This window comes from Oryctolagus cuniculus, chromosome 19 (assembly GCF_964237555.1).
Source record: "Oryctolagus cuniculus chromosome 19, mOryCun1.1, whole genome shotgun sequence".
Lineage (NCBI taxonomy): Eukaryota > Metazoa > Chordata > Mammalia > Lagomorpha > Leporidae > Oryctolagus > Oryctolagus cuniculus.
Window position 1 is genome coordinate 57,722,284 of NC_091450.1, and position 22,186 is coordinate 57,744,469.

At 50.7% G+C, this 22,186-nt stretch overlaps 1 protein-coding gene across 1 annotated transcript in view; it reads left to right on the plus strand.

The window, feature by feature from the left end:
* Positions 1-21,604, plus strand: part of LOC138846846 (nuclear factor 1 C-type-like) — a 62,377-nt gene extending 40,773 nt beyond the window's left edge. The window contains exons 2-6 of the mRNA XM_070063767.1: positions 6,892-7,035; positions 12,279-12,405; positions 12,567-12,751; positions 14,467-14,552; positions 19,103-21,604. Of these exons, the coding sequence (XP_069919868.1) occupies positions 12,308-12,405; positions 12,567-12,751; positions 14,467-14,552; positions 19,103-19,135 (402 nt within the window). The 5' untranslated portion in view covers positions 6,892-7,035; positions 12,279-12,307 and the 3' untranslated portion in view covers positions 19,136-21,604. The remainder of the gene's footprint in view (positions 1-6,891; positions 7,036-12,278; positions 12,406-12,566; positions 12,752-14,466; positions 14,553-19,102) is intronic.
* The last annotated feature ends 582 nt before the right edge of the window (positions 21,605-22,186 follow it).

A 22,186-nucleotide genomic window follows, 5' to 3' on the forward strand; every position in this document is an offset into this window, starting at 1 on the left:
TGATGGTCAAAGTGAAAAAGAAAATAGAAGGTAAAAGTACGTTTTGGACAAGATGTAAAGGAATATTTAAAATATGCTCAAGATCAATATGAACTTATGTGTATTTGTCCACCTGAATAGAAGCTGTTATAAAGGAAATGTCTAAATGCAAAATTATCAAGTACTATGGCAATACTGAATAATTAACATTTCTTATTCAAATAATTGGTCATGATAAAAAACTATTCCTTGTAAGTATTCCCTATAATTGAGCTCCTACAGGTAGAGTTAGAGAGAAAAAGACAAAATCTTGCTGACAAGCTAACTTAACTCTGCCAATTCAGTCTCCCTAGTCCTTACTGGTCTCTTAGGCATTCTATTTCTTCATGAATCAATCTTAGTAAGGCATGTACTTCTAAGAATTTGCCAATTTCTTCTGGATTATCATATTTTGCAATTTAATTGTTCACAATTATCTCCATTAATTTTTTGTATTATGTAATACAGAGGCAATGTGTCTCTTAATATCTGATTTTTATTTATTTGAGATGCCTTTTTTTTACTTAGCTTATATAAGAGCTTTTGAAGTTCTAACTTTTCAAAGAGACAGCTTTTGGGCCAGTGCTGTGATGTAGTGGGTAAATCGCTGCCTGCAGTGCCGGCGGCATCCCATATGGATGCTGGTTTGAGACCAGCTGCTCCACTTCCAGTCCAGCTCTCTGCTGTCCTTGGGCCTCTGCACCCTCATGGGAAGACCCGGAGGAAGCTCCTGGCTCCTGGTTTTGGATCGGCACAGCTCCGGCTGTTGCAGCCAGCTGGGGAGTGGACCAGTGGATGAGTGGATGGAAGACCTCTCTCTCTCTCTCTGCCTCTCCTTCTGTCTCTTTGTAACTCTGTCTTTCAAATAAATAAAATAAATCCTTAAAAAGAAACAAAGATACAGCTGTTAACTTTTTGCTATGTTTTCTTAGCCTCTATTGGCCTTATTTCTACTATAAGTTTTATTACATCTTTTCTTCTACTACTTTTGGGTTTGATTTTTTTTCTTGTTTTTCTAGTTCTGTAAAGTGAGGTGGTAAGTTGTTTACTTAAGATATTTCTGTTTGTTATGCCGCACTAATTGCTCTAAATGTCCTTATCAGCACTGCTATACCTGTATTACACAGGTCGTGGCATGTTATATTTTAATTTATTTTTTATTATTATTTGACAGGTAGAGTTATAGAGAGTGAGAGAGAGAAACAGAGAGAAAGGTCTTCCTTCCATTGGTTCACCCCCCCCCCCAAATGGCCGCTATGGCTAGAACTGCGCCAATCTGAAGCCAGTAGCCTAGTGCTTCCTCCGGTTTCCCATACAGGTGCAGGGGTCCAAGCACCCAGGCCAACCTCCACTGCCTTCCCAGTCCACAGCAGACAGCCGGACTGGAAGAGGAGCAGCCAGGACTAGAACTGGTACCCACATGGGATGCCGGTGCCAAAGGCAGAGGAATAACCAACTGAACCACGGCACCGGCCCCAATATTTTAATTCATTTCAAGAAATTTTTAACTTCCTTCTTAATTTCTTCCTTGATCAATTGTTTGTTCATGAATACATTATTTAGTTTCTGAAGTTTTATTAAGTTTCCAAAGTGTTTTGTTATTTTGTCTACTTTTATTGTAGTGTTTTTAGCGAAGATACTTGATATGGATTCGTTTTAAAACCTTGCTGACAACTGTTTTGTGACCTATCATGTGCTCCATCCAGGAGAATTTCCATGTGTTAAGACGAATGTGCACTCTGCAGCTAAATGGAATGTTCTACAGATGCCTCGTAGATCCAGCTGATCCAGGTTGCAATAAACTTTGCTGTTTCTTTGCTTATTTTCTGTCTGGCTGATCTGCCCACTTATGAAAGTGGGCTGTTAAGTCCCCTAATATTATTTAGTGGAGTCTATCTCCCTGTATTACAAATTGTACACAAAGTGTATTATCAAATACACTTTCCACCCCTTTGCATTTTCAAGCCCTTCTTGAAGACAAATCACTGAAACCATTGCTCTTTCCACACTGTCACAAGGTTCTCAGGAACTTTCCTCATTCCTTTGGGCTAATTTTTATTTTTCCCTTCTCTTACTGTGTATTCTCATAACCTATCTTCAATGTAGCCGATTCTTTCTTATGTTTCATCTCTCCTGCAGTTGATGTCTTCTATCACATTTTTAATTTCATGTGGTTTACATTTCAGTTGAAAGACATGTTTGATAGTTGAAATTACTTCCATCTATCAGAGAATAAAGTTATTTCTGTGTTCAGTTGAAGTTAATTGAATTTTCTTTATTTGATTTGTATGCATCTCATAAATATAACATTAGGAATACAGTAATTCTTCTGTACCTGTCCTTCCACCTGCTCCTCCTCCCTCTCCTGTTTTGTGTGAGAAAGAAAAAGAAAGAAAAGAGAAAGAAAAAAATCGAATAAAAAACTATCAGAACTCTTCCTCAGTAGTCTAGACAAGGGCTGTTCTATGTTATTGCTTCTCTAAGGTGTTTGCACTTTTTTCCCCCTTTCTCTTTTCCCTTCCTTCCTCTCCCTCCTTTCCTTTTCAAAACTTAATTGTCTTTAAAGAAGACCCTAAGGATGATACCTCTTTTGTGAGCTCTTAGACATAACTTATGAGACATAATAATATCCACCACATTGCTGTTGGCTCCAGCCTGCAGCAGCACGTGGCAGATCTCCAGGGAGCCCTTCTGGGCGGCTGCATGCAGCGGCGTGCGCTTGCTCTGCTGTCGCTCTGGATGTTGGGGTCCAGACTGTCCAGCAGCATCAGGATCACCTTCTGCAGCTCCCCCTTCTTCACCAGCAGGTACAGCTGCCAGGGGTGGAACCGGAGCTTCTTCCTCCTCTCTGACTCCTGGATGACCAGGGTCTTTTCCAGGGCTTCCAGGCCTGGCCCTGGTGGCAACCCCATGGCTGACAGGCAGCCTCCATTGAGCAGTGTCAGAGAGGGGCCAGAACTGCCGATGGTGTCCGTGAGGGGGTCGCAGGGTGGGCGCTGTGGCTCCCCATGCCCACGCATCCGGGTGCTGGGCTGGGACGTGTCTGCTCTCCCAGGGGCATCCTGGGCCAGGGTTGGGGGCACGGGCACTGCAGTGTCAGCCAAGGAGGTCACCCCATCCCCCTGGCCCAAGTCGGCCCAGCCACCGGAGGACGTGGCCCCTGCGCTCAAGGACCCAAGGACCCGGCCTGAGTCCCGCACGGCCGCGCCCAAGGCCGGACCCATGGCTGTCGCCAAGAGGAAGGGTCTGGCGGCCAGCAACAAGGGAGGCCGGGCGCCACTCGCCAAGAAGTCCTTGGTCCACAAGATGGCCACTGTGCCCTGTCCAAACTCACAAATATGTGAAAATTAAACAACAGTCTAAATATCTGAACCCCAAAAAACAGAACGGAGAACATAAATACACCAAGATTAATAGAAATAAAGGCAAAAGACACAAAAACTTAAAGTATATGTACAAAGCGATGCTTAGGGGAAAATTTATAGCTAAAAATGCTTGTATAAAGAAGAAACAAGATCTCAAGTAAGTAATCTAACCATTCACTTTAAGATACTACAAAAAGAAAATCAAACCAAATCTGAAAATAGTAGGAAGGGAATAATAAAGATTTAAGTAGAAGGTAATGAACTATAGAATAGATACAAACACTGGAATATCAGACTCTTTTTCAAAGCCTTCAAAAATCAATAAAACTGATAGGATAAAAAGAGAATTCACAATTTAGTAGAATTTAAATGAAACAGATATCATTATCAACTTTACATGAATAAAAGGGATTATACAGGAATATGCTCAAAAATCTTACTTCAAAAAATTATACAGCATAGAGGTAACGAAAAAAGTTTAGAAGATAAGGACTACCAAACTGAGTCAAAAAACACAGATAATAAACTGTAACAAGTGAAGGAGTGAGTTAGAATTTTAAAAAATCATACACAAAGAGATGAGCAGTTTCCCCACTAAATTCAACAAAATTTTTAAAGAGGGAAATGTCAATTCCTCACAAACCTTTCCAATAAATATAACCTGGCACACTCCCCAATTCATTTTCTAACTACACTGATAAATGAAAGAAATCACAAGAAACTAAGAAGCCAATATCGCTGATGAAAAACTCCTCACCAGCGCCGCGGCTCACTAGGCTAATCCTCCGCCTTGTGGTGCCAGCACACCGGGTTCTAGTCCCGGTTGGGGCACTGGATTCTGTCCTGGTTGCCCCTCTTCCAGGCCAGCTCTCTGCTGTGGCCAGGGAGTGCAGTGGAGGATGGCCCAAGTCCTTGGGCCCTGCACCCCATGGGAGACCAGGAGAAGTACCTGGCTCCTGCCATTGGATCAGCACGGTGCGCTGGCCGCAGCACGCTGGCCACGGCGGCCATTGGAGGGTGAACCAACGGCAAAAGGAAAACCTTTCTCTCTGTCTCTCTCTCCCACTGTCCACTCTGCCTGTAAATATATATATATATATATATATAAAACAATTTCAAAAAACTATGATAGCCCATATAACAAGATAAAAGGATGCAACCAGCTGAACTTGTCTCTGCTGGTCAAAATTTTAGGAAATTCATGTTCAACTCTAAGGGGCACACTGGAACACTGCTGTCATCCCATATTTTGCAGAGTTCCTGATACAGTGTTGTTTATTAAATAACCAAGAAGAAAGGTTGCAAGGGAGGAAGAAAGGAAAAGAAGAAGAGGAAGAGGGAGGAGGGACAGGGAAAATGATGGAAAGAACCCAAAGTGGAGTGCTTAGCTGCATAACAGAACTTTGTATATCCAAACTCAAGACTTGGAGAGTGAGTAAAACAAGCGTTTTAGAGGAATAAAGCCTGAAAATGCATAAAGATCATCATATGGAAAAGATATTACATTTATTGTGGGATGCCCAAAAGAATGGCAAAAGGAGAGCAAGTTCCAAAGAACTAATTTTCTATAACATATGAAAGGGACTTTATCATAAAGTCATTCAGTAATTGAATAGTGGTGGAGGAATGAGCATTTAGCCTAGTGGTTATGTTACCGGTGAATGGCAGGGTTCTTGTCTTCACACAAGAAAGAATTCAGGCATGAGACAGAGTAGTGGAAAGTAAAGTAACAAAGTTTATTAGGGAAAAGGACATCTGTAAGAACAGATGGGCACCTCTCCAGACAGGTGCACACTCCTTGTTCATATGACATGGATATATCTCTACATTCCGATTATTCCACTTAGGTATTGTCTAAGATCACTGAGGCCCCACTTTATAGCCTACTTCTTCTAAACCCTCACCAGAATCAGCTTAATGCTCTTGTCATGGCCATATGGGCTTGTTCTAGCCATCACTTCAAAAATCTTCCACCTCTACTCATTACCCAGTTCCAAAAGGCACCTCTCTGAGTTCTTGGTCCTAATTTCTGTCTTAGGCCCCTAGGGCTGCGCTATCAAAATAGCTTAGATGTACAGTATCTGCAGAAGAAACATTGGCCATGGGCCTGGAGGCTAAGATGTGCAAGATCGAGGCACCAGAAGATTGGGTGCCTGGAGAGGGCTCGCTCCCTGCTTCAAAGATGGCCCATTCTCACACAGCAGAAGGAACAGCTTCCATTAAGCTTTTTTCATGAGGGCAGAACTCTCACAGCCTAATCCCCTCCCAGTGGCTTACTCCTTGACACTACTGCTTTGGTGATTGCCATTCAGCATACAAATTTTTGGGGGAACTCAACATTTTGGACCACAGCAGCGAGTAATCTTCCAACTGTTTATTGAATGCTTTTACAACTGGACAACTTATTCTTAAGTATTAAAAAATACCATTCTCACATTACTAAAGAATTTTAAAAAATAGGAGGGAGAAAACATCTTTTTAACTCAGCTTTTTCCAGCAATGACTAATCTTTGGATTCCTTTTTGTATCAGCAAATACAAGTCAACCTATTCCTTTTAACACTCCTGTACTTTCTCAGTGCATAGATGTCTTGTTCTTCAGTAGCCAGTCCCCTCTGGGTAGTTGTAAGATGATATTTTCCCTATTTCTTATAATGCTGCAGCACTGAAAATACCTATCTTTTCATGTATATTTTGTGCTATTTTCTTATAAATGGAACTGTTGGGTAAGAAAATGTATAAAATTGTGTAATCATTGTCAATACTATGCCAAGATACACTCTCATCATTAGTGACAATGCCTGTTTTTCATTCCTTTCCTATGTGAATTTAAGGCTTAAGTGGACACACTTAATTTGTAAATTTAAGAATTTTTTATTATTCATTTGAGAAGGAGAAAGTGGGAGGGGGAGAGCACTCTATCTGCTGGTTCATTCTCCAAATGCCTGCAGTGGCCAGGACTGGAGCTAGGATCCAGGGATATAATCTAAGTCTTCCAGCTGAGTGGCAGGAGCCCAATCATTTGAGCCATCAGAGCTGACTTCTAGGGTCTGGATTCCAGGAAGCTGTAGCTGGGAGCCAAAACTGAGAATCAAATGTAGGCACTTCATGTGGGATAACTGTTAGGTAGAAAGTTAGATATGAGCTTATGTGTGTGTGACAAAGGCCTACAGAGAAGATGTCTATGTCCAGGATATGCATCTGCATCTCAAAGTCATCCTGATAATGTTTCAGGGGCAGCCCAGTATCTGCATCTTGCCCTGCTCCCTCCTATCCTATAACCTGCCAGGTGGGGGTCCCCACCCCTTCTGCCTGATAACCTTCCAGATGAAGCCCAGTATCTGCATTTCAAATACCCTGCTCTGGATCCTGATTCTCCAGGGGGTCTTGCTCACCTTTCCTCTAAACTCAGGACAGCACCAGCTAGGCTTCCTCCTGTCTGATACCTTCAGGGGAAAACTCAGACAGGAGCTTCTTAATATTTACATCCATAAAATCCTTTGTTTCAGGAAGAGATGTGTGAAGACAAAGACCCATCTCCTTAAACCACCCCACCCCCGCCTCAACTGGATGGGGTGTGCTCAGCCCTCTGCCTCTCTGCTGAGCCGCCCACCTGACCTGCCTGCCCAGGTGTAATCTCTCCACTCAACCAGGTAACCTCTCTCCTCCCCCTCCCCGACTCCTTACAGCACTTTTTCAGATCCAGCTTCCTGCTAATGCACCTGGTAAGGCATCAAGTAGTAGCTTAAGTCCCTGGGTCCCTACCACCCAAGTGGGGAGATGGAATTCCTGGCTCCTGATTTTGGCCTGGCCCAGGTCTGGCTGTTGTGTTCATTTGGGGAGTGAACCAGCTATGAGCAAAATCTCTCCCTCTTTTTTCTCTCATTTCCTTTTTTTCTCCTTATGCCATTCTTTCAGATAAATAAAATAAAACTTTAAAAATAAAAGGTATTCACTTTTGGTACATAAACTGTACAAATATACTCCTCAAGATAGCATTTTTCTTCTCACCTATTGATAAGTTCTGGAATTTTAATATGTTTTCCTTTGCTGTTAAATAGGAATAGTCTTCTGAATTACAATATCAGGAGACTCAAAAATGTAATCATGATTTAAACTGTCATTGATATTTAACTGCAAGGAATATAAAAGTTAAGAAAAGTTAATTCATATGCAACCATAAAAAGCAAGCCTTTGACATCTGGGTCTACACCAGTGTACTCAGTCAATAGTTTCCAATCTTACTAAAGCCCAGAGAGTTCTATTGGGAAGATATACTTAACTGTTTCTTCATCATTAGGTTTCTTTGTAGGCATACATGTTGGTTTTTCTGCCATGTCAGGCAGAAAGAACTGAAAATGAAGAAATAAAGTCTTTAAAAATGTTCTTACAAAGGTTACATTCCTGCTTTATAACACCACGGACCTGTTTTGAGTTGTAGCTGTCTTGCTACAGAGGCTTCTACATAATAAATAATATACATTCAAGATACGTGGTAATGCATGTAACCATAACACAAAAGCATTCTAGGGAAGGTAACTTCCTTTTTGAAATCAAGAGGACAAAGAGCACTCACTCTTCATTAAAGGACTCTACAGTCATGAGAAACTAGAGACTTTTGTTTTAATCCATGCTAAACTAACCAAGAAGCCTGCATAATTGCTTATCTTTCCAGAACAGCTTACCAGGGGAGTCTGGGCATTAGAGTACAACAACTGAAGGAGAATTAGAAAGACAGAGATTATTGAATATAAAGGAGTCCCTTGGACACTGAACTAACATAATGATAATTCTCACAAAGCACCCACTATGCATCCAGCATTGTGCCCAGCGCCTTGTGCTTTACCTCGTTTAGTGCTCCTAGGAGCCCTGAGGTGGACAGATTTTCATTGCTATCTGCCAGGAGAAAAAAAAGACACAGAAAGCCAAAGGAACTTACTTGCCCAGAGGTCCAGCAGGTCTGAACTGGTCCCAAAGCTGGTGTTCTTCCTACTGGCCACACTTGTGGACCAAATCACCATTTCCTGTGTTTGCAACAGTTGCAAAAAAGGTGGGGAGGATACAAGGGAGTCCTGTGTGCTGATTTCCCAGCAGGACCGCCTGAGATGGCCCTGCTGCCCTACTTTTGAGAACAATAGCACAAAGATATGAAGACTAGGAGGCTTATTTTAAGAGGAAATATATATGGGTAACATAAAAAAGAAAAATTAACTAAACCAAAAAACGGCTCTGTGTGGTGGTCTCTTCCCTGGATCTACTCCGAAAATTGGCTACCCTTTAGAATATGTAAGTTCTCTCATTTTCCCGAACATTAGATGGGTTCTCTTCTATAGATAACATTCTGTTCTATGGCATGGTTTACTCTAGCATAGACTATACAAAGATTTGCTGATGTTGGGCATCACAGTAACTTCTAGTCATTGAATTACAACTGGTAATAAACATTTAAATTACTGGGAAAAGGTTGCTCCCTAACTTCTTATTCACTAAGAATGTAAGTTACTACAAATTCAAGAGTATCTGTTTCTGTATATTTTGGCACATCTGTCCAAGTCTAGTTTGAAAACCAGACATTGGTTGGTGTGTATTTCAAAACCCAGTTATAAATGAATTGCAGGACACCAGCATTGTGGCATAGCAGGAAAAGCCGCCACCTGCAATGCCAGCATCCCAGCCCCTGCCTATGTGATCATCTGGGGAGTGGAGCAGCAGACAGAATATCTCTATCTCTCCCTCTCTCTTGGTAACTTGGACCTTTTGGCTTTGCAGTTAAGAGACTGGTTGAGGAGCCAGCACTGTGCCAGAGCAGGTAAAGCTGCCGCCTGTGGCACCAGCATCCCACATGGGTGCTGGTTCAAGTCCCAGCTGCTCCACTTCCAATCCAGCTCTCTGCTATGGCTTGGGAAAACAGTAGAAGATGGCCTGAGTTCTTGGGCCACTGTACCCATATAGGAGACTCTGAAGAAGCTCCTGGCTCCTGGCATCAGATCTGCCCAGCTCCAGCCATTACAGTCACTTGGGGAGTGAACCAGTGGATGGAAGACCTTTCTCTTTGTCACCCCCTTTCTCTGTAACTCTACGTCTCAAGTAAAAAAAAAAAAAAAAAAAAAAAAAAAAAAAAAAAAAAAAAAAGACTAGAGCAAAAGTTCTCAAAATATGGTCCCTGAGCCCCTGAGAATCCCTGAGACTTTTTGACAGGGCTCAGGAGGTAAAAATGCTCTTTTTTTTTTTTTTTTAACAATACCAAGGTGTAATTTGCCTTTCCCACTGTGATAACACTTACAGTGATGGTTCAAAAGCAATGGTGGATAAAGACACCTGCTGATCTTCAGCTCGGCAGTGCCACAAAATTGTATTATTGCTCATAATGCTATTTCCCGCACACATTCACAATAACAACAGAAAAAAATGTAGAACAAGCCCTCATAAAGCACTTATGTTGTACATAGACATGTTGGTTGTCTTGAGAACTGCAAGGTGTCTGGCGCATAACAAATCTTCCCAGGCAGATGACTCAATTAATTCACATGCTTTTATTGGGGTTCCACTCCCGGGTGAAGTTCCATGGTCCCAACAGAGCAACAGAGCAGGGGCCCGGAAAGTCTCGCGTCAGAGATTGGGAGTGCTCCTTTTATAGATTTGGGGCATGGGGGTTAAAGGTTGAGGCGGGTCTGATCCTCATTGGTTGACCTTTAGGCACCTGCGGGGACCTTGACAAGGACTTTTCTTCTCCAGAAGTGTAGGCCTTCCCTCCTTGTGGCTCCCAAAGCTACCAAGAACAACAGATTCTGTGAGTGGCAAGAGATAGGTATTTCTTTTTTATGAAACATTGTCAATTGTAAGAAAAACTGATGAACACTGGTATTTGGGTTTGGATATCTCAAGACAATTTCTGGGAAATAAATGAAGTGTGATATAAAACATCAAGAAAAATAACCAAGGGGTCGACTTTTGGCCCAGTGGTTAAGATGCCAGTTAAGATACCCATATGCTGTGTCAGAGTACCTGAGTTCTATACCCAGTTCTGGCTCCTGACTCCAGCTTCCTGCTAGTGAGGACCCTGAAAGACAGCGGAGATGACTGAAATGATTAGCTTCCTGCTATCCACATGAGGGACTCAGATCTGAATTCCTGGCTTGTGGCTTTGGACCAGTCTAGCTTCAGCCTGCTCTCTCTTTCTCTTTCTTTCTCTCTCTCTCCAAATCTCTCTGACCCTTTGACCCTCAGATAAATTTTTAAAATGTAATAAAATAACTGAAAATATATTCTGTAACTGATTAAATTTGAGCTTTAAAGCTAAAGTTTGAGTTTTTGGAGAATTTTTATCCATCTTTTTTTTTAAATTTATTTGACTGGTAGAGTTATAGACAGTGAGAGACAGAGAGAAAGGTCTTCCCTCTGTTGGTTCACTCCCCAAATGGCTGCTACAGCCAGCACTGCGCGGATCTGAAGCCAGGAGCCAGGTGCTTCCTCCTGGTCTCCCATGCCAGTGCAGGGTCCAAGCACTCCACTGCCCTCCTGGGCCACAGCAGAGAGTTGGACTGGAAGAGGAACAACCAACGGGGACTAGAACCTGGTGCCCATATGGGATGCGGGCACCGCGGATGGAGGATTAACCAAGTGAGCCAAGGAGCCAGCCCCTACCCATCATTATAATCTTGACAGCTTCCCAATACTTAAAAACTTGTCCAAAGATATTGGTGATTATGACAAATATACACTTTTTTTAAGGTTTATTTATCTATTTAATGAGATAACGATAGAGGGAGGGAGAGAGAGAGAGGGGGGTCCTCTACCCACTGGGTCACTCCCCAGGTGGCCACCATGGCCAGGGCGGGGCCAGGCTGCACCCAAGAGCCAGGAGCTCCATCAGGGTCCCCCACGAGGGCACAGGGCCCAGGCGAGCAGAGCCAGGACGCAGGCGAAGCCCTCCCTGAGAGGAGAATTCTAGCCGGCGTCCTGGTCACTGGGGAAGGGGGAACTGGGAATAAAGGCGCAGGAAGCTCCAGGGAGAAACGCAGGAGGGAGGGGGCCTTGGTCCTGGCCCCCTGGCCATCCCACCCAGGCCTCCAGGACGCTAGCCTCGCCCCCCCAGCAGTTCCAGGAATGTTCAGAGGAGCCATTTCCTGCCACTCCCCTTGGTCAACTCAGGACCACAGGATCGCTCCCGCCCCCGCCTCCCCTCCCCCCCCCCGTCCCCGCCCCACCCTCCTCGCCCCCCCCTTCCACCCAGCTCCCCCAGCCCCGGCCCGGCCCCGTGGGTTCCTGGCGTTGCTTCCACTCGGGGGAACTCTGCTGGGAGATCCTGTTAGCGAGCGTCCGCACACATACATGCACACACACAGGTACACACACACGCACAGGTGCACATGCAACATGGGTGAACACACACGGATGCACACGGGTGCACACAGGTACACGCACGCACACACGGGTGCACACGCGCAGTCTGCAGGGCCAGCCCAGCTTCCTCTCCCCTAGGGGTCCCCCCCCAGGGAACCCCAGACCCTAGGGAGGTGGCACCAGGTGGGCCATGGGATCCCAGGGAGTGGCTCAGCCCTTAGTCCCGCTGGTCTGGGCCCCAGGGACGTCCCAGTGACGCCCCTCCCAGCGGAGGGCGGTGTGGGGGGCGGCGTGCAGCCTGGGGAGGGGGAGGCAGCCAAGGACAGAAGGGACCATGCAGGGCGGGCTTGGGGCACAGACCCTGGGGCCCCACAGGGCGGGCCCGGGGCGGCTTCTTGCTGGGGTCGCCTCGCCCTCGGGGAGACCCGCGGGGGGCGGAGCTCCCAGCTGAGGCCGGCGGCTGGGGAGTGAGCAGCAGACGCGCCGAGGGTGCGTTCACGCGGGCGGGGGCCTGGGGCTCCTCGCGGCTCAGCGGCGCCCCCGTCCCGCGCAGGCATCTCGTCGCCCGTGAATAAGACGGGGATGGACAAGTCGCCATTCAACAGCCCCTCGCCGCAGGACTCGCTGCGCCTGTGCAGCTTCACGCAGCACCACCGGGCCCGTGATCGCGGTGCACAGCGGTGAGCGCGGGGCTGGGCGGGGGCCAGGGGCAGAGCGCGCACACACAGGCGGGGGCCGGGTCCAGGGGTTTGGGGCAGAGCGCACACACAGGCGCGGGGCGGGACCGGGGCCAGGGTTGAGCGCTGGGCCCAAGCCCCGCGCTCACCGCCCCGCCGCGTAGGCATCATCGGGAGTCCGCACCCGTCCTCCGCCCTGCACTTCCCCACCACGTCCATCCTGCAGCAGATGGCGTCCACCTACTTCCCGCACAGGGCCATCCGCTACCCGCCGCATCTCAACCCTCAGGACCCGCTCAAAGATCTCGTGTCGCTGGCCTGCGACCCGGCCAGCCGGCAGCCTGGATTGGTGAGTGCGGGGTGGCCGACGGGCGGCGGAGGGGGCGTAGCGCCGCGGGCAGGGGTCGGAGCGGCGGAGGGGCGCGGTGCCGCGGGCAGGGGTCCGCGGACAGGGGTCCGCGGGCAGCCGCAGATTCCTCCTCCTTGGCTCCTGCCAGGCCCCCGCAGCGATGCGCGTCCTGCCCTCGGGGTTTCACATTTGGGAGCTTTGCATTTGGGAGCGGCTGGCGAGGTGGCACCTTGTGAACAGACAGGGAGGCAGGGTGCAGGGTTCCCAGCCCCCTGGACCTCCAGCCAGTCTCGGGCCTGCCCAACCCCCATAGCCCTGCCGGCATCTTGGTCCCTCCGAGGCCGCCCCCCACCCCTGCTCAGCTGGGGCAGGCAGTGCTCCTCCCTTCCCCGCAGGCCCTGGCCCTAGTCCAGCAGAAGGGGCGGCGCGCGTGTCCACTCCTCCCTCCCCCTCCCCCAGCACGTACTGGGCCTTCCCCGTCTCCCCCCACCTGCTAGGGGGAGCCGCCTCCCAGGAAGCAGGTGGGAATTGGGGCTCCCCTGCGGGACCCGCGGTTTGCCCTCCAGAGAGCCCAGGGCCACGTGGTCAGGGCCAGAGGGGCCGAGGGGGGGACAGCACCGGGGGCGCAGGGGTCTCAGGCCCCAGGCGTCGGCGGGCAGCGGGAACGAGGATCCGGACTTCACAGCGCTGGGGGCTCAGGGGGACGGAGCCCTGGGCCGGCCTGCGCCATTCTGGGTGTTTTCAGGATACATTTATAATTTATCTGAAAGGCAGAGTGGGGGGTGGAAAGAGAGGCGAGAAAGAGAGAGAGAGATAGAGAGAGAGGTAGAGGTGTTTCGTCCACTGGGTCACTCCCGGAATGGCTGGGGCAGGGCCAGGCCAGAGCCAGGAGCTCCATCCATGGCTCCCACAAAGGTGCAGGGGCCTGGGCACCTGGGCCTTCAGCCGGGGATCCGGATGGGAAGTGGAGCGGCGGGGACTCGAACCGGTGCTCCATGGGTGCTGGCATTGTGCACAGCCCGCCATGGGCCACATCTCGCCTTGCGAGGGTCCTGCCTGGCCCTGGAAGCCCCCAACCCCCCTTCTATACTTTTCCAGCTGGGAACCCTGGATCACAGCTTGGTGGCCTCTGCCTGCCCTGTCCCACCCCCTCTCAGACCCAGGCCAGGAACCAGCTTCCCTTGAACTGCCAGGAAGCCGGCCCCAGATTCAAATCCTGCCTCAGCTGGCTTGAAGGCCCCGGCTTTCCCCGCCCACTCACCTGTGAGGTGGGGGAGGGCAACTGTGTCCTGTGAAGACTCCCCTGGGGGTGAACGGGGCCGTGCCCAGGGCCTGGCATGCAGTAGGCACTTAATAGATGTGGACAGCACATAGATCCCCTCCCTGGAAGCCTCTGACCACAAACCCGGGCTCCCACCCCCAGGCCTGGCCAGGCCCCTGTTCCCCTCCCCCTCTGTAACCCCTGACAAAATGCCCTGGGCATGATTAGAGTGAGGGAGTGAGGCCTGCAGACCTGCGGCCGCCCTGCCTTGCTCCACGCAGCAGTTTGGAAGTTACCAAATGCCATCGGTGACAGGCGGCCCCAGGACCGCAGGGCGCAGGGTGCCACGGGAGTGTGTGCAAAGGGCTGGCTGTGTGACCCCAGGCAGTGGACACCCTCTCTGGGCCTGGCTGGCCCCTCGCTAATGGGCTCTTGGTCTCTCTCCTCCCTGCAGCCTACTCTGTGCCCAACACGTTCCCTGTAAAGCCTTCCTTTGTGGGATTAGGACCAAGGGATCCTGTGGGCAGCTTTCAGGCACAGGTAGGGGCCGAGAGGCCAGCTGGAGGGGGGGCGGGGAGCCGGGCAGAGGGGCCAGCCTGGGGGGCACAGGGAGAGGAGAGGCGAGCCCGCCCGCCCCCGCCGCTGCCCACAGCCCGGGCTCCGGGGGCCTCGAGCGAGCCTGGGCTGGCTTCTCCTGGGCTCCCCCTCCTGCCTCCTGCCCAACATCTGTCCAGATGGGGAGAGGCCCAGAGAGGCCGGGGACCTGCCCAGGGTCACACAGCCATCGGCTGGAACTTGCCTCACCCCCACCCTGTGCCCCAGACCCAAGGCCTGGGGGGAGACCCTGCTCCGGGGAGGGGCTCAGAGCAGGGAGGTGAGTGACCCCGGGGCCCACGTGTCCCCCAGCCTGCCCACCTTCGGGGACCCTGGGCCTGAGACAGTAGGAGGGGGCCCCAGAGCCCCTGCCCCTGGCCATGTTATTGGGGAAGGGGTCTCAGATGCACAGAGAAGCCAGCCCAGAAGCTCCAGGTCATGTGGGGGAGGTCCCCAAGGCCGTGGCTGGACCCTGCTGCACCCCTCTGGGCCCAGACCCCCTCCAGTAGGGGCTTTGAGCTCCTAATTGATTCAGAAACCAAAGCTAATAGGGCTCAGGCCTGGTCCTAACTCTTCCTCCACCACATGCCTGAAAGCAGAGGGAAACCAAGCCAAGCAAGGCCCCTGCAAGGATGGGGTGGGGGGCCGGGGTGCAGGGAGGGGAGGGGGGTCCACAGTGGGTCAGGGCACTGCAACAGATTGTGACTGTTGGGAGGGGGGTGTGAGGGCAGGTGCTGCCTGCTCCCTGCAGCTGGGGAGGGGGCAGGAAGCCAGAGCCCAGCTCTGGGCCGCCTCAGGGCGGATTCCGGCACTGTCCCCATTGGTGGTGTGCCACTCAGCCCCCTGCCCGCCCCCAAGCCTCCTTCCTCTGCAGCCCCTCCCCCAATCAATACCCATTGATCTCCACCCCCACCCTCAGCATGTGCCTAGCCCTCTGAGCTGGGCTCACCTGGGCACCCCAGCCCCAAGCTGCCCGCTGGCCCCGGGAGCGCCCAAGGCAGGCCAGGGTCACATGCCAGAAGCCACGTGGGCAGCCGCGGCCAGGCCACAGGAGGCAGAGGCTGTCCACTGGAGAGGGTCACACCCAGAGTCTGTCTGGTTGCCAACGGAAACCAGACATGAGGTAATGGCCAAGATTAACTTGAACATGGCTGGAGGTGGGCAGCTGCAAGCTCAGGTGCCACTTCCTTGGGATGGCCCAGTGGCTGCTGCATTGCCTGGTTCCCAGGGACACCAGTGATAAGTGACTGGGTGGGTGACAGCCGAAGCCCTCTGGCAGACCTGGGGTCTAGGGAGAGGGACCTGAAATGCCCCCAGCCGGCCCTGGAGTCAGGAGACAGGCCCGAGCAAACACCTGCAAGCCCTGGGGTCTAGGGAGATGGGCCCCAGCCACCTGCCCCTTCCCCAGCCCTGGAGAGAGGGAGACAGGCCCAAGCTGCCCCTGGCCAGGCCTGGGGTCTAGGGAGTCAGGCCCGAACCACCCCCTCACCCCCAGCCCTGGAGAAGAAGGAGACAGGCCCAAACTCCATGGCCGGCCCTGGGGTCTAGGGAGACAGGCCCGAGCTGCTGTCGGACAGCCCTGGGGTCAAGAGACAGGCCTATGGCACCATGGCTCAATGGGCTGATCTTCTGCCTGCGGTGCCTGCACCCCGGGTTCTAGTCCCGGTCGGGGTGCTGGATTCTGTCCCGGTTGCTCCTCTTCCAGTCCAGCTCCCTGCTGTGGCCCGGGAGTGCAGTGGAGGATGGCCCAAGTCCTTGGGCCCTGCACCTGCAAGGGAGACCAGGAGAAACACCTGGCTCCTGGCTACGGATCAGCATGGTGTGCCGGCAGCAGTGCGCTGGCCACAGTGGCCACTGGGAGGTGAACCAACAGAAAAAGGAAGACCTTTCTCTCTGTCTGTCTTTCACTGTCCACTCTGCCTGTCAAAAAAATTAAAAAAAAAAGAGAGAGAGAGAGAGACAGGCCTAAGACCCCACTGGCCAACCCTGGAGTCTAGGGAGATGGGCCCGGACTGCCCCCAGCCGGCCCTGGAGTCGAGACACGGGCCCAGGTTGCCCCCAGCCAGCCCTGGGATCTAGAGTGATGGGCCCAAGCTGCCCCCAAGCAGCCCTGGGATCTAGAGAGTCGGGCTCGGACCTCCCGCACCCCAGCCCTGGAGAAGAGGGAGACAGGCCCAAGCTGCCCCCAGCTAGCCTGGGAGTCCAACACTGGCCTGAGTTGCCACCTGGCCGGCCCTGGAGTGTAGGGAGAAGGCCTGGGCTGCCCCCGGCTGTCCTAGAGTCAGGAGAAGGGCCCGAGCCACCCCTGGCCAGCCCTGGGATCTAGAGAGATGAGCCCGGGCCGCCCCCCCCCCAGCCCTGGAGAAGAGGGAGACAGGCCCAATCTGCCGCTGGCCAGCTCTTGGGTCTAGGAAGACAGGCCTGAGCTGCACCTGGCCAGCCCTATGGTTGAGACTTGGGCCTGAGCTGCCTCTGGCCAGCCCTGGGGTCTAGGGATACAGGCCTGAGCTGCCCCCAGACAGCCTTGGAGACAGGAAACAGGCCCGAGCTGCCCCTGGCTGGCCCTGGGGTCTAGGGAGACAGGCCTGAGCTGCCCCCAGACAGCCCTGGAGGCGAGACATAGGCCTGAGCTGCCCCCAGCCAGCCCTGAAGACAAGACACAGCCCCTAACTGCCCCCCGGCTGGCCCTGGGGTCTAGGGAGATGGGACTGAGCTGCCCCTAGCCAGCCCTGGGGTCTAGGGACATGGGACCGGGCCACCCCCACCCCTGGCCCTGGAGAAGAGGGAGACAGGACCGAGCAGCCTCTGGCCGGCCATGGGGTCTAGGGAGATGGCCCAGGCTGTCCCCCACCCCAGCCCTGGAGAAGAGGGAGACAGTCCCAAGCTGCCCCCTGCTGGCCCTGGGGTCTAGGGAGACTGGCCCAAGCTACCCCTGGCCAGACCTGGGGATGAGACATGAGCCTGAGCTACCCCTGGCTAGCCCCTGGGATCGAAGGAGACAAGCCTGAGCCACACCCCTGGCCAACCCTAGGGTCTAGGGAGACGGGCCTGAGCTGCCCCCAGCCAGCCCTGGGGTCAAGACACAGGTCCGAGCTGCCCCTGGCCTGCCCTGGAGTCAGGATATGGACCCGTGCCACTCCCGGCCATCCCTGGGTTCAAGACACAGGTCTGAGCTGCCCCTGGGGTCTAGGGAGACGGGCCCAAGCTGCCCCTGGCCAGCCCTGGGGTCTAGGGAGATGGGTCAGGGCCGCCCACCCCCTGGCCCTGGAGAAGAGGGTGACAGGCCCAAGCTGCCCCTGGCTGGCCTTGGGGTCTAGGGAGACTGGCCTGAGCTGCCCCCGGCCAGCCCTGGGGTCTAGGGAGATGGGCCCCAGCTGCCCACCCCCCAGCCCTGGAGAAGAGGGAGAAAGGCCCAAGCTGCCTCTGGCTGGCCCTGGGGTCTAGGGAGACTGGTCCGAACTGCCTCGGACAGCCCTGGGGTCTAGGGAGAGGGGCCCGGGCCACCCCCTCCCCCGGCCCTGGAGAAGAGGAGAAAGGCCAATGCTGCCCCCGGCTGGCCCTGGGGTCGAGGGAAATGGGCCCAGGCCGCCCCCCCACCCTGCTAGCCCTGGGGTCGTGACAGACATGAGTTGCCTCTGGCCAGCCCTGGGGTCTAGGGAGATGAGCACGAGCTACCCCTGGCCAGCTTTGCGGTCTAGGGAACCGGGTCTGGGCCAACCCCCTAGCCCTGGAGAAGAGGGAGACAGGCCCAACCTGCCCCTAGCAGGTGCTGGGCTCTAGGGAGACTGGCCCGAGCAGTCCCCAACCAGCCCTGGAGTCGAGACCCGGGCTCAAGCTGCCCCTGGCTGGCCCTGGGGTCTAGGGATATGGGCCTGAACTGCCCCCAGCCAGCCCTTGAGTCTATGGAGTCGGGCCTGAGCCAACCCCCCACCCCTGCCCTGGAGTAGAGGGAGACAGCCCCAAGCTCCCTGGCTGGCCCTGGGGTCAGGAGAAAGGCCTAAGCCCCCCACAGGCCAGCCCAGGGGTCTAGGGAGATGTGCCCGGGCCAACCCCCCCAGCCCTGGAGAAGAGGGAGACAGGCCCAGGCTCCCTGGCCAGCTCTGGGGTCTAGGGAGTCAGGCCCAAGCTGACCCCGGCCAGCCCTGGGGTCAGGAGACAAGCCTAAGCCCCTCAGCGTGCAGCCCTGGAGTGTAGGGATTTTGGACCAAGCTGCCCCCAGCCAGCCCTGGTGTCAGGAGACAGGCCTACGTCCCTCACTTGCCAGCCCATGAGTCTAGGGAGACAGGCCAGAGCTGCCTCTGGTCAGCCCTGGAGTCGAAACAGGGTCCCAAGCTGCCTCTGGCTTGGCCCTGGGGTCTAGGGAGAGGGGCCTGAGCTTCCCTCAGGTCTCCTGTGCCCCTGCTGGGCAGCCCCAGGCTCATCAGCTCCTCTTGATACCAGGCTAAGTGATCCGCCCTCCTCAGGGCTTGTTACTAACTATTGTGAACTGTAAACAGGATATATTCAATGAAAACCACATCTCATTATGAGCTACAACAAGTATTGATAACTGAAATCTAAGAGATCCTCTTAATACCAGCGAAAAGCTCAACTCATGTTGCTTTCTGAAGTACAGCAGTGAGACTGAGAGTCAGCTTCTCAGAGACAAAAAAACCATGGAGCAACAGACTGAAGGTGAAGAAAGCACTAGAGGAACCTAGAAGTGTACAAGCAAGAGTAAACTTTACAAAGGAAGGCAAAATAGCAGTGAACTTCAAAAATTTTGTGTAGAACTGGTAATAAAAATAGTTATTTTGCTGTAGCTTTGGAATTCATGTACCTTTTTCAAAATATGCGTTTTCCATCAATTTTTTGAAGACCTCTCTTGTACATACGTTTATGTACCAAATAAAGTGCAGTGGGGCAAGGTGTTGGGTCTCCCAGTTAAACAGGCCAGTAAAGATGCCCACATTCCACACCAGAGTACGTGGATTCAATACCCACCTACAGCTTTTGATTCTTGCTTCCTAGTAATGCAGACCCTGTGAGGCACAGGTTATGGTTCAAGTAATTGAGTTCCTGCAACACATATGGGGACTTGGACTAGGCTTTCAGATCCTGGCTTTGGCTTGGCACAACCCCAATCACTGTAGTCATTTAAAGTGCTTACCAGATTGGGAGCTCTCTCTCTTTCTCTCTTTCTCTATCTCTATCGGATGATCTGCCATCTATCTATATATCTATCTACATATCTATCTATCTATCAAATCTATATCTGTTTCATTGTCTTGCTTACTCTCAGACAATAAATGAATCTTAAAAAATACATTGGCAAGAAATTTGTATGAAAATGATTCTTAAAAGAGTTTTGCTTTTGGCAGAAGAAAAACAATCTAAGATAAAAGCAAAGCAATATAAGCAGGAATGATAAACAACAGAAGGATTAAATGTAGGGGTAAATTTAAGTTATTGACTTTAGAAAGCAATCACATGGATACCTTACTTGTTCAAAATGTGTATAATTTAAATTCTGATAATGGAAAAAAGATGAAAGTGAAACAATTACAGTAAATATGATTCTAGTGTTGTGAAAAGTAGTAAATTTGAAATACTGATGATAAGTCAGCAGTAAATATGACAATTGCTAGGGTAACCACAAAAATAATTAAGGAATACATAACCAACAAACCAATGGAGAGGAAATTAAGTAACAAACTGTATAGATTCAAAATGAGGGAGAAGAGGAAACTACTAAAACAGGAAACAAAGTAAGATGCTAAATTCAGGTAAAACATATCACAAAATTTTAAATGTAAATTAACTAAGTGATCCAGCTAGAAATCAAAATTTTCTTATTTAATGGAAAAACAGTTAATTATTTGCTATTTAGGCTACAATCCTTAAATGTTTAAGAGTAAAAATATTGAAAATATACCTGCACATTTTGAATAGAAGACTCTCCTGAGATCTGACAAGACAGACTTTCATGCAGGAACTATTACTAGATATATTCAGAGAGATTTCATAATGATATAGTTATCAATTCAGTGGGAAGATATAGAATTCTAAATTCTTATGTAGGTTAATGTGGGAAGAGTTTTAGCACTTGTCCTTTTTTTTCTTAAAATTTTAAGCTTTTTTTTTACTGAGAGAAAGAACTTATCTTCAGAAACAGTAAAGATTCAGGTGAAAACAACAAAGAAAATTAAGAACATGCTCATAATTCATATTCATATGAATTGAACATGAGTTTTGCTGCACACAGAATCTTTCATCAAATAAACTTTATTAGGGTGAGCGTAGTGGCACAGTAGGTTAAGTCAACACTTACAGTGCCCATGTCCCGTATCAAATGCTTAGTTTGGGTCCCTGCTACTCTTCTTTTCCAGCTTTTATGAGTGTGCCCAGGAGACACAGAAAATGGTCCAAGTCTTTGGGTTCCTGCCACCCTTGTGGAGTGAGTTCCTGGATCCTGACTTTGGCCTAGCCTAGTCCCAGCTGTTGCAGGTATTTGGAGTGTGAACCAGCAGTTGGAAAATCTCTCTCTCCCTTTTTCTCTCAATGTTGCTTTTGATCTGCAATACAAAGAAATAAATTCAATTTTAAAAAGATACACTTGATCAGCAGCCACTTCCCCTCCCAGGTGTAGGTTAGGCTTGACTAACTTGTGTTGACTAAGGAGAGCCATGTGAGGAAGAAGTTGAAAGGGATAGGTTTTGTGTTACCGTGTTCCCTTTTCCTTGTGCTATCATGGGACAGGATTCTACTATGCTTGCTTGGCACGCCTGGGTAACAAAGATAGTATGACTTCTGTGAGCAGAGTCCCCTGCCACAAATGATGGACCTGTACAGTGAGTAAACCAGCAATCTGTTACTATAAAACCCTGCGAGTCACAGTGTTAACCTAGCCTTCCCACCTTGACCTCGTCAACTCTCCCTCCATCCCCTACCCCATGGCCACTGTCCAGCTTATGTTTTATTCACATTCACATTTTATTCAGATTCATGATAGAAGGAGGAAACCATATTAGATGATTTATATTTTCAAGATTTATTTATTTATTTATTTACTTAAAAGTCAGAGTTACAGAGAGGCAGAGGCAGCGGCAGCGGCAGAGAAAGAGAAAGAGAAAGAGAAAGAGAAAGAGAAAGAGAAAGAGAAAGAGAAAGAGAAAGAGAAAGAGAAAGAGAAAGAGAGGTCTTCCATCTCCTGGTTCACTCCCCAGGTGAACACAATAGCTGGAGCTGAGCTGATCCAAAGCCAGAAACCAGGAGCTTCTTCTGGGTCTCCCATGGGAGTTCAGGAGCCCAAGGACTTGGGCCATCTTCTACTTCTTTCCCAGGCCATAGCAGAGATCTGGATCAGAAGTGGAGCATCCACTCGGGCTGACTTGCCCCAATTGGTAGAGTTGGAAACATACCAGGGGATTCCAATTCAATCCCATCAAGGTGGCATGTGCCAATGCCATCTCACTATTCCAAGTGATCAATTTCAGTTCACAATTGATCATAATGAAAGGACTAAGAGTCAAAGGGAGCACATAAACAAGTCTAGTATCTGCTAACACTAACCGATAGAATAAATAAAGGGGAGAGTGATC